The sequence below is a fragment of the Phalacrocorax carbo genome, assembly GCF_963921805.1.
Source record: "Phalacrocorax carbo chromosome 31 unlocalized genomic scaffold, bPhaCar2.1 SUPER_31_unloc_1, whole genome shotgun sequence".
NCBI classification, from domain to species: Eukaryota; Metazoa; Chordata; class Aves; order Suliformes; family Phalacrocoracidae; genus Phalacrocorax; species Phalacrocorax carbo.
In genome coordinates this window covers 1-11,006 of record NW_026990239.1, presented here as the reverse complement: position 1 = coordinate 11,006, position 11,006 = coordinate 1, and the positions used below count along the sequence as shown (strand labels likewise).

General features: G+C 67.5%; 3 protein-coding genes and 1 long non-coding RNA gene across 4 annotated transcripts; 1 reads left to right on the top strand and 3 right to left on the bottom strand.

Annotated features, from left to right (window-relative positions):
• Window positions 1-888: 888 nt before the first annotated feature.
• On the bottom strand, window positions 889-2,816 carry LOC135310750 (potassium channel subfamily K member 6-like). The gene is made up of 3 exons (XM_064439710.1): window positions 2,623-2,816; window positions 1,201-1,596; window positions 889-1,094 (listed from the first exon to the last, which is right to left on the bottom strand). Exons 1-3 carry the CDS (start codon window positions 2,801-2,803, stop codon window positions 910-912), a joined length of 762 nt encoding a protein of 253 aa, XP_064295780.1. The 5' UTR covers window positions 2,804-2,816; the 3' UTR covers window positions 889-909.
• Window positions 2,817-4,948: 2,132 nt separating this feature from the next.
• YIF1B (Yip1 interacting factor homolog B, membrane trafficking protein) lies at window positions 4,949-7,019 on the top strand. Its single transcript, XM_064439713.1, has 8 exons — window positions 4,949-5,049; window positions 5,153-5,400; window positions 5,488-5,592; window positions 5,905-5,983; window positions 6,104-6,161; window positions 6,295-6,450; window positions 6,542-6,635; window positions 6,736-7,019. The coding sequence occupies exons 1-8, from the start codon at window positions 5,022-5,024 to the stop codon at window positions 6,889-6,891; spliced, it is 924 nt and encodes a 307-aa protein (XP_064295783.1). The 5' UTR covers window positions 4,949-5,021; the 3' UTR covers window positions 6,892-7,019.
• Window positions 7,020-7,380: 361 nt separating this feature from the next.
• On the bottom strand, window positions 7,381-8,620 carry LOC135310755 (uncharacterized). The gene is made up of 3 exons (XR_010370802.1): window positions 8,385-8,620; window positions 7,742-7,792; window positions 7,381-7,616 (listed from the first exon to the last, which is right to left on the bottom strand). It is a non-coding gene; the product is annotated as an uncharacterized LOC135310755 (long non-coding RNA).
• Window positions 8,621-8,962: 342 nt separating this feature from the next.
• Window positions 8,963-10,241, bottom strand: SPINT2 (serine peptidase inhibitor, Kunitz type 2; the record flags this gene model as incomplete). Its single annotated transcript, XM_064439715.1, has 4 exons — window positions 8,963-9,673; window positions 9,764-9,796; window positions 9,908-10,078; window positions 10,187-10,241. Coding segments are annotated over 4 exons (429 nt in total), but the record flags the coding sequence as incomplete, so codon positions are not given.
• Between the last annotated feature and the right edge of the window lie 765 nt (window positions 10,242-11,006).

Below are 11,006 nucleotides of genomic sequence, written 5' to 3'. Positions count from 1 at the left end.
CCCCTCCAATGGGACTGGGACCCCGCCCCAGCCCTGGGACCCCCCCCCATGGGCTTGGGACCCCCCTCAACACTGGGACCCCCCCATGGGATTAGGGACCCCCCTGATGGGTTTACGACCCCCCCTGGCACTGGGGACCCCCCCTTTAAGATGGGGACCCCCCCCATGGCCTTCGGACCCCCCCATGGGATTGGGACCCCCCTTGGCACTAGGATGCCCCCCATGGCCTTGAGACCCCCCCCATGGGTTTAGGGACACCCCCCCCAGCACTGAGACACCCCATCATAGAATTGGGCCCCCCACCTCAGTCTGGCCCCCCCCAAATACCACCCCACGCCCCTCCCACCCCCCCAAAAATGGGTGGTCGCCATCGGAAACCGGACCCCCGGGTCCTTCCCTCCCCCCCCCCCCCAAAGAAAAGCCAACCATTGGGTGACGCCAACGTGCTTTGGGCGCCCTTTTAATGCCCCCCCAGCCCCACCCCATGGTGCCCCCCGGTGCCCCCCAGTGTCGCGTGGGGCCTCGTGGGGCCTCGCGGTGCCCCCCAGTGCCCCCCCAGTGCCCCCCAGTGTCTCGTGGGGCCTCGCGGTGTCCCCCAGTGCCCCCCAGTGTCTCGTGGGGCCTTGCGGTGCCCCCCAGTGTCCCCCCAGTGCCCCCCAGTGTCTTGCAGGCCTTCGTGGGGCCTCATTGTGTCCCCCAGTGCCCCCCAGTGTCTTGCGAGCCCTCGTTGGGCCTCACGGTGTCCCCCAGTGCCCCCCAGTGTCCCCCAGTGCCCCCCAGTGCCCCCCGGTGCCCTCCAGTGCCCCCGGTGCCTCACGGTGCCCCCCGGTGCCCCCCGGTGCCTCGCGGTGCCCCCCGGTGCCCCCCCCCCACCCCATCAGTGGGGGGGGCGGGGGGGTACCTTCGGTCCTACCCGTTGACCGCCCCCCGGCCCCGAACCGCTTTCAGCCCGTCCCTCGCCCCCTCCAACAACGCGGCGCCTTCTCCGGCGCCGGCAGCCGGCGGCGACACGCCGGCGACGCCGTGGAGCTCGGCCAACCGCCGGAAGGCTTGAGCCAACAGCAAGACGCCCACCAAGCCCAAGAGCAGGTACGCTGGCGGCGGGGTGGGGGCGGCGGGTGGCAAGGGGTCAGCCTCGACGCCCCGTCGGAAGGGTTTGTGGGGGTGGGGGTGACGGGGGCGCCCCAAAACTCCGCTCACCGGCTACGGCGATTTGGTAGAGTTGCCTCAACGGGTGACCCGGTCGCTCGGCCGGGACGAGGTCCCCCAAGCCGATGGTGCAAAGGGAGATGACGCAAAAGTAGACGGCGTCCAAGTAGGTCCAGTCGCCTTCGGCGAGGTAGAAGCCGGCGGCGGGGAGAAGCACCAGCCCCCCCAAAACCAGCCCCGCCGTCGCCAGGCAGTGGGCGCGGGCGGCCCCCCGCCGGCTGTAACCCCAACGCGCCTGGAGGTACAACCGGGGGCGGTCGACCAAAGGACCCGTCAAGCGTCCCACCGCCGCCGTCAACGTCAGCATGGTGGCGGGGACGCCCACCGCGGCGTAGGCGGCGCAGAAGGCTCTGCCCCCCGCCGAGAGGGGGGCCACCGAGCCGTACCCTGGGGGGCGGGGGGTGGGGGGGGGGTGGTTTGAAGTGGGGTGACACCTTTCAACCTGCTGGACCCCAATGCCCAGGCTAGGCTTGGGGGTTGGGGGCATTCTGGGGTGAATGGGGGGGGATGGGGTGTAAGGGGAGGGATGGGGTGCGGGGGGGGTGCTGGGGATTTGGGGGGTTCTGGGGTGAAGGGGGATTGTGGGGGTCCTGGGGATCAGGGGGTCCTGGGGGTCCTGGGGTGCAGAAGGGGGTCCTGGGGGTCCTGGGGATCAGGGGGTCCTGGGGTTCCTGGGGTGCAGAGGGGGGTCGTGGGGATTTGGGGGTTGTGGGGTGAAGGGGGACTCGTAGGGGTCATAGGGATTTTGGGGGTCCTGGGGATCAGGGGGTCCTGGGGGTCCTGGGGTGCAGAAGGGGGTCCTGGGGGTCCTGGGGATTTGGGGGATCCTGGGGATCAGGGGATCCTGGGGGTCCTGGGGATTTGAGGGGTCCTGGGGGTCCTGGGGATTTGGGGGTCCTGCGGTGAAGGGGGACTCGTGGGGGTCGTGGGGATTTTGGGGGTTCTGGGGATCAGGGGGTCCTTGGGGTCCTGGGGTGCAGAAGGGGGTCCTGGGGATTGGAGGGGTCCATGTGGGTCCTGGGGATTTTGGGGGTTCTGGGGATCAGGGGGTCCTGGGGGTCCTGGGGTGCAGAGGGGGTCCTGGGGATTTGGGGGTTCTGGGGGTCCTGGGGTCCATGGGGGTTCTGGGGATCAGGGGGTCCTGGGGTGCGGGGGGGTCCTGGGGATTTGGGGGGTCCTGGGGATCAGGGGTTGCATGTGGGTCCTGGGGTACATGGGGTGCAGGGGGGTGGTTTGGGGTGCAGGGGGCAGTCCTGGGGTGTAGGGGGGGGTTTGGGGTGTGGGGTGGGGTTCTGGGGATCAGGAGGTGCACGGGGGTCCTGGGGTGCAGAGGGGGGTCCTGGGGGGGTCCCAGACCTCCGGGGGGTCCCGGGGGGGTCCCGGGGCGGGGGGGGGGGGGGGGCCCGGCCTTACCCACGGTGGTGAGGAGGGTGGTGACGAAGAGGAGGGCGGTGGCGAGGTCCCACTCAGAGGCGTTGGGGGTCCCGGGGTTTCGGGGGGTCCCGGGGCTCCCCTCCAGCGCCCGCAGCCCCAGCGCGCCCAGGAGCAGCAGCCCCGCGTAGGCGACGGCCACCAGCACCGCACCGCGCCCCATGGCCCCCCCCGCGCCCCACACCGCGGCCTCAGCCCCCCCCGCGCCCCTCAGCGCGGCCTCAGCCCCCCCCGCGCCCTCTGGGCGCAGCGGGACCCGCCCCGGGGGGGCGGCACCGGGAGGGGGGGTGGGCAGGGCGGCGCCCCCGCCCCCGCCGGGAAATGGGGGGCAACTGGGGTGACCAGTAACGGGGGGTAACTGGGGAAACCAGTAACGGGCGGGTAACTGGGGAGACCAGTAACGGGGGGGTAACTGGGGTGACCAGTAACGGGGGGTAACTGGGGAAACCAGTTACGGGGGGGTAACTGGGGAGACCAGTAACGGGGGCAACTGGGGTGACCAGTAACGGGGGGTAACTGGGGAGACCAGTAACGGGGGTGTGCAACTGGGGTGACCAGTAACGGGGGGTAACTGGGGTGACCAGTAACGGGGGGGGTAACTGGGGTGACCAGTAACGGGGGCAACTGGGGTGACCAGTAACGGGGGGGCAACTGGGGAGACCAGTAACGGGGGGGTGCAACTGGGGTGACCAGTAACAGGGGGCAACTGGGGTGACCAGTAACGGGGGTAACTGGGAACTTGGGGAGCAACTGGGGTGGCTGGTACTGGGGGACAACTGTGAAATTGGGGTCCTAGTGGGGTGCCCAGTACCGGGGTGCAACTGGGGTGGCTGGTCAGCAGGTCCCAGGCCAAGGCGGGCCCCCCCCCAGGGACGGACGGACAGATGGGGTGTCTGTTTGTCCGTCCCCCCCCGTATCAGTCACGGGACCGTCACGCGCTCCCACGGGACCCGCGGGTTCCTGCCGTGGCCACCCTGGTGACGTCTGCGGGGGGGGGGGGCACGGGGGTGACACCCACGGGGGGGCACAGATGGGGGGACACACGAGGGTGACACCCACGGGGGGTCCCGCCGGGGGGGCGATGGGGATGTGGCAGACCCCGCCTGGCCCCCCTGGGGTTCCGTGGGGTGCAGGGACGGGGACGATGACACAGGGGGACACCAGGGACCCCCCCCAGGGCCTGACCTGGGACACCGTGGCTGTGGGGACACCGTGGGGTCCTCGTGGTCATGGGGACACCATGGCCAGGCCCGTGGCCGTGACACCCTGGCCATGGGGACACCCATGGGGACACCCTGGGGATGCCCCAGTCACCACAGACACCCCCATGGCCCTGGGGACACCCTGGGGACACCATGGCCACCACGACCAGCCCCATGGTCCTGGGGACATCCCTGGGGACACCCCGGGGACATCCCTGGGTTCACCCCTGGGGACACCCTGGGGACACCATGGCCACCACAGCCAGCCCCATGGCTGTGACACCATGGCCCTGGGGACACCCTGGGGACACCATGGCCACCATGACCAGCCCATGGCTGTGACACCACGGCCCTGGGGACACCCTGGGGACACCATGGCCACCGTGACCAGCCCATGGCTGTGACACCGTGGCCCTGGGGACACCCTGGGGACACCATGGCCACCACAGCCAGCCCCATGGCTGTGACACCACGGCCCTGGGGACACCGTGGGGACACCATGGCCACCATGACCAGCCCATGGCTGTAACACCATGGCCCTGGGGACACCCTGGGGACACCATGGCCACCACAGCCAGCCCCATGGCTGTGACACCACGGCCCTGGGGACACCCTGGGGACACCATGGCCACCACAGCCAGCCCCATGGCTGTGACACCACGGCCCTGGGGACACCCTGGGGACACCATGGCCACCACGACCAGCCCATGGCTGTGACACCGCGGCCCTGGGGACACCCTGGGGACACCATGGCCACCACAGCCAGCCCCATGGCTGTGACACCACGGCCCTGGGGACACCCTGGGGACACCATGGCCACCACAGCCAGCCCCATGGCTGTGACACCATGGCCCTGGGGACACCCTGGGGACACCATGGCCACCACAGCCAGCCCCATGGCTGTGACACCGCGGCTCTGGGGACACCGCGGTCCCCGTGGCCATGACACCAGGCCCCGCCCGGGCCTCCTCCGTCGCCATGGCAACACCAGGCCGGGCAGGCGACGCCATCTTAAGACTGGGCACAGCGGCCTCGTCTCCTCCCCCTTTCCAGCCCCCTCGCTTCCGGTCACCTGCCAATCATTCGGGCGGCGCGCCAGCGACTTCCGGCGAGTTGGCCAATCGTGGCGGCGGCTGCGGGGAGCCACGTGACGCGGAAGCGGAAGTAGGAGACGTGGAGATGGAGCCCGACGGGGCGACACGGCACCGTGAGCGCGGCGGGGGAGGGGGGGGCGATCGGTGCCGGCCCCGGTCCCGCCGCCGCTCTCCCCCACCCGCCCTCACCCCTCCTCTCCCCTCCTCTCCCCGCAGCCCCCAAACGCCGGTTACCGGCCACGGCGCCTCGTATGGCGGATCCACACCCTCTCTTCGATGATACCAGCGCGGCGGGGGGCGGCGGGGCCCAACCGGGCCGGGGTTACGGGGCTCCCCCGGCCGCCGCCGCCGCCTCCTCCCCGTACCCACCGGCCGCGGCCTTCCTGGGCGAGCCGGTGTCCAGCCTGGCCATGGCCTACGGGAGCAGCTTGGCCAGCCAGGGCCGCGACATCATGGACCGTAACGTGAGTGGGGGGGGGACGCGACACGGGGGGGCTCCGTGGCCGGTTACCGGGACCCCTCACGGCCCTTTAACTCTCCGCCGCCTGTAGCTCGACCGGTTCATCCCCGTGGGGCGGCTGAAGTATTATTTCGCCGTGGACACCGCGTACGTGGGGAGGAAACTGGGGCTTCTCATCTTTCCCTTCGCGCATCAGGTGAGGGGGGGCCCCGGTATCGGGGGCGGGGGGGGGGTCCGGTGTCGGGGGTCTTCTATGGGGTTGGAGGGTGGGGGTCTGGGGGGCCGGTTTTGGGGATTTGGGGGTCGGGGGGGCCGGTATTGGGGGTTTGGGGTGTGCTATGGGAGCCTGGGGGGCTCCTACTGGCGTAGGGGGGCTGGTATTGCGGGTCGGGGGGGCAGTATTGGGGCGTGGGGGGCCGGTTTGGGGGTTTTGGGGTGCAGTACTGGGGGGGCTGGGGGTCTGGTATTGGGCGCGGGGGGGTCCCTAACAGTGGGTCTCCCCCCCCAGGACTGGCAGGTGCGGTACCAGCAGGACACCCCCGTCGCCCCCCGCTTCGACGTCAACGCCCCCGATCTCTACATCCCAAGTACGTCCCGCCCCCCCAGCCCCCCATTTCCCTCCCGGGGGACCCCCATTTCCCCCCCCAGCCCCCCATTTCCCCCCCGGGGGACCCCCCCCAATGACATCCCCGTGTCCCCCCCCGCAGCGATGGCCTTCATCACCTACATCCTCGTCGCCGGCTTGGCGCTGGGCACCCAAAACAGGTCAGGCCCTTCTCCCCGCCCTGGGGCAGCCGGGGGGGGGGGGGCGGGTCCCTACCCTAAAAACGAAGGGTGGGGGGTGCAGGCAAGGCTGTGGGGCACCCCCCACCCAATTTGGGGCGCGGCCCCCCCCCAGGTTCTCCCCCGACAGCCTGGGCTTGCAGGCGAGCTCGGCGCTGGCCTGGCTCATCGTGGAGGTTCTGGCCATCCTCCTCAGCCTCTACCTCCTCGCCGTCAACACCGACCTCACCACCATCGACCTCATCGCCTTCGGCGGCTACAAATATGTGGGGTGAGAGGGTTGGTTTTTTTAGGGGGGGTGGGTTAGAAAAAGGGGGGGGGGGTTTGCACCCCAATAATCCCCCCACCCTTGTTCCCGGCAGGATGAATCTGGGCCTCATCGCCGGGCTCGTTTTCGGCCGCAGCGGTTACTACGTGGTGCTGAGCTGGTGCTGCCTCAGCATTTTCGTGTTTATGGTAAAAAATAGAGCGAAAAAGGGGGGGAAAAAGGGCGGGGGGGGCTGTGTGGTTTTTGGGGGGGGGGGTTCACCGCCTTTTTTCTGTCCCCCCTCCCCAGATCAAGACGCTGCGGCTGAAGCTGCTCTCGGAGGCGGCGGCCGAGGGGGTGCTGGTGCGAGGGTCCAAAAACCGGCTGCGGATGTACCTGACCGTGGCCATCGCCGCCGCCCAGCCCCTCCTCATGTACTGGCTCACCTACCACCTGCTCAGGTGAGGGGGGGGCCCCCAAACCCCCCCCGCTCCCCCAAACCCCCCCCCAAACCCCCCCAAACCCCCCCCGCCTTTACCCCCCTCCCCAACCCTCCCTTTGCCCGCAGCTGCTTCAATAAACGCTGCCCGGGGAGCACGCCTGGCCTCTGCACCCTGTTTTTTTGGGGTGTATTACCCCGTTTTTGGGGGTGTTGCCCCACTTTTTTTGGGGGGGGCACGCCCCCACTTGGGGTGGGGGTGGGACAGCGGGGAGCCCCTCCCCAGTGTCACAGCAGTTGTGTTTAGGGGTGCAGAGTCCATTGGGGTGTGGGAAGAAGCGGTTTTGGGGGTGTTCCCCCCCCAAATTAAATCCACCAGGTTTTGGGGTCTCCTTCCAGCCCCTCCCCCTTGGGGAGCTGCTGTGTCACCCCCCCCCCCTCCCCGGTTTTGGGGTGCGGGGGGGCCACCCCCAGAGCGTTGTCACCCGCGTCCCCACCCACGGACTTCGCTCCGGTGATGCCTTTGAGCTCTTTATTAGCGGGGAGGGGGAGGGGAGGGGGGGTGACACCCCATGGGGGGGGGGCGGGGGGGGTGTTGTCACCCCATGGGGGGGGTGTTGTCACCCCATGGGGGGGGTGTTGTCACCCCTTGTCACCCCCTTTTCACCCCCCCTCAGTGACTTTTCTTCTCCTCCTTCTTCTTCTCCTTGGATTTCTTGGGCAGTTTGTCCTTTTTCTTGTGCTCGTGGTGCTGGGGGGGGTTAATGGGGTGCAGGGGGTTAATGGGGTGCGGGGGGGGGCACAGGGGCCAGCCCGGGAGGGTTTTGGGGTGCAGGGGACATGGGGGGGCGGCGGGGGGGGGGGCTCTGTCCTTACCTTGCCCTCATTGTCGGAGCTGGAGCTGGAGCTGTCGGACGAGTGGCCGTCCTGGGGGGGGAGGGGGGAAGTTGGGGGGGCCCTGGGGTGCCCCCCCCGAGCTGAGGGGTCCCATGGGACCTTGGGGGGGGTCACCAGAGCAGGAAGGGGGGTCCCTGATGTCATGGGTACCCCTAGAGCAGAGGGGGTCCAGGGGTTTTGGGGTGCCGGGAGGGGGGTGTCCCATGATTTTGGGGTTTCAGGGTGGGGGGGGTCGTGGAATTTTGGGGTGTCAGCATGTGGGGGTCCCCAGGCCGGGGTGGGGGGGGCAGGGAGTCCCAGGGATATGGGGTGCCAGTGTTTGGGGTTCCAGGGCATGGGGGTCCCCAGGTTGGGGGGGGGGGGGGGGTATTGGGGCACCCAAGGCTATGGGGTGCCAGGGCTGGGGGGGTGTGGGTCTCAGGAGTTTGGGGGTTCCAGGGGTCCCCAGGCCGGGGGGGGGAGGGGGATGTCGCAGGGGTGTGGGGGTCCCGGGGGCCCCCAGGCTGGGGGGGGGGGAGGGGATGTCCCAGGGGTGTGGGGGTCCCGGGGCCCCCAGGCCGGGGGGGGCAGGGGGATGTCCCAGGGGTTCGGGGGTCCCGGGGGGGCCCACGCAGCCCCTCACCTTGTGCTTCTTGCCCGGCTCCTTGTGGTGCTGCTTGTCCATGGCGGGGGGGGGGGGCGGGGGAGCGGCTGCGGCCTCACCCCGGCCTCCCCAGCTTTTATGGGGGTGGGGGCGGGGTCTGGGGGGGACCTTGCCCTGGGTGGCGCCCCAATATTTGGGGTGGGGCCGCGGGGAGCAAGGTTCAGGCCTCCCCTCCCCCCCCCCCCCCCCTTAAACAGGGACAGTTCTAACCCCAACCCCCCCACCCCCCGACACCCCAGCTCTCCCCAGGAGATGGAGGGGACCCCAATTCCCCCCCCCCACCTGTGGGGTTTGTCCTTGCAGATTGGGGTGCTGGGGGGGGGGGGGGGTGTGACACATGCAGGAGTGCCCTCCCCCCGCCCCCCCCCAACACCTACAGGGCCCTGGGCACCCAATTTCACCACATCCCTCCCCAAAAAGGGGCCTCATCCAGGCTTGGGGGGGGTCCCCAGCCCCAAACAGCTCCCCCCCACGGTTTGAGCCCATCAGCCCCCCAACCCAGGCGCTTTTGGGGTGCCCCCCCACCGACCCCAAGAATCCTGAGCCCCCCCCCAGAGGGTGGTTCACAACTCCCTTTATTGAGGAAAAAAAACCCAACCCCTTTAAGGTATAAAACCCCCCCCCAAATTAATAATTAAACCCTAAAACTGGTTGATTCGACATAACAATCCCCCCCCCAAAAGCAAGGGGGGGGCAGGGCCCCCCCAAAATCAGTAGGACCACCCCCCCCCAAATCATTGGGGGGTGGGGGGGGCCGGCCCCTGTGGGTCCAGCCAGCAGCTAAATCCGGGTGGGAAAAGGCGGGGGGGGGGGGGGGGAGAGAAGCCCCCCCAAAAACTGGGGGGGAGAAGCCCCCCAAAAATTGGGGCTGGGGGGGTGCAAAGGGCCCCCCCCCCCCCCCCCCGGCATTAGCGAGTCCCCACAACCCTGGTTTTGATAAAAGCATCTTAAAAAAAAAAAACAACCCCCAAAACGCCCCAAAAGAGAGAGGAAAAAAAAAGGATCGAGACTGCGCGAGGTGGCCAAAAGGCCCCGGGAGAGTCATTTTGGGGGTGTCTCTGGCCGCCGGGGGGGCCCCCAAAGGGGCGCCCCCCCCCCTCAGAGGGTGTAGGCGTTGCTCATGAGATACTCCTTGTCGTCGGCGGGGCTCCAGCCCGCGCCCGGCGCCGGCAGCTCCGCTTTCCTCCGGCACGTCTTGAGGGCGACGTCCGCCGCGTACCCCAACAGAATAGCCGCCAGGACGGCCAGGAGCACCCCCAGGGCCAGCGCTGGCGTGGGGTTGGGGGGGGGACACCCCAAAAATGAGGTCATTGATGTTCACAGCGGGGCGGGGGGAGGCGGGGAGGGGAAATCCTTACCTTTGGTGGAGAGGAAATCGCCGCCGGTGTCTTCTGCGGGGAGAGAAACCGGCGTGAGGGGACACGCGCGCTCGGGTGCCCCCCCAAACCACCCGGGGGGGTGCCGGGCACCCCGTTTTTTTCCCCGTGTACCCCCCCACACACCTGGCTTGGGGCCGCAGCGGCTCAGACACTCCTCCCGGCTCCGGTAGTTGTTCCGATTGCCGCGGCAGCCGCCGTAGGTGAAGCGGCGGCAGGTGCGGTTGGCGGGGCTGTAGTACCAGCGCGGGAAGGCGGCGCGGCACGGGCCCGTCACCCGGGGCACGGCACAGTGCTCTGGGGGGGCGCAACGGGGGGCGCTGGGTGCAGGACCCCCCACCCCCCCCAGCGCTCCTGGGGATCAGGGATTGGGGGGGTGGGGGTTCGGCGGCGCCGAGGTGTTACCGGCGTAGGCGAGGTCAGCGTCGCTGGGCTCGGTTTGCTGCAAAGCTGGGAGGAATGATGGGAATTACCCCCAAATGACCCAAATTGGGGGGTGATTTGGGGGTGTTTGAGGCCAAAGTACTAAAAATCCCCAAAATGACCCAATTTGGTGGATGATTTGGGGGAGTTTGATGCCAAAACACTAAAAAATCCCCCCAAATGACCCAAATTGGTGGGCGATTTGGGGGTGTTTGAGGCCAAAGTACTAAAAAAATCCCAAAAATGACCCAAATTGGGGGGTTATTTTGGGGTGTTTGAGGCCAAAGTACTAAAAAAATCCCAAAAATGAGCCAAAGCAGGGGTGATTTTGGTGTCTTCAACACCAAAACACTAAAATATCCCCAAAATAACCCAAACTGGGGGGTGATTTTGGAGTGTTTGATGCCAAAACACTAAAAAATCCTCAAAATGACCCAAAGCAGGGGTGATTTCGGTGTCTTTGATGCCAAAACACTAAAAAAAAAATCCCAAAAATGACCCAAATTGGTGGGTGATTTTGTGGGTTTGGCACCAAACCAGTCAATTTAACCCAAATTGGTGGGTGATTTGGGGGAATTCGGCACCAAAACAGTAAATTTATCCAATTTGGTGGGTGATTTGGGGGAATTCGGCACCAAAACAGTAAATTTATCCAATTTGGTGGGTGATTTGGGGGAATTCGGCACCAAAACAGTAAATTTATCCAAGTTGGTGGGTGATTTGGGGGAATTCGGCACCAAAATAGTAAATTTATCCAAGTTGGTGGGTGATTTGGGGGAATTCGGCACCAAAACAGTAAATT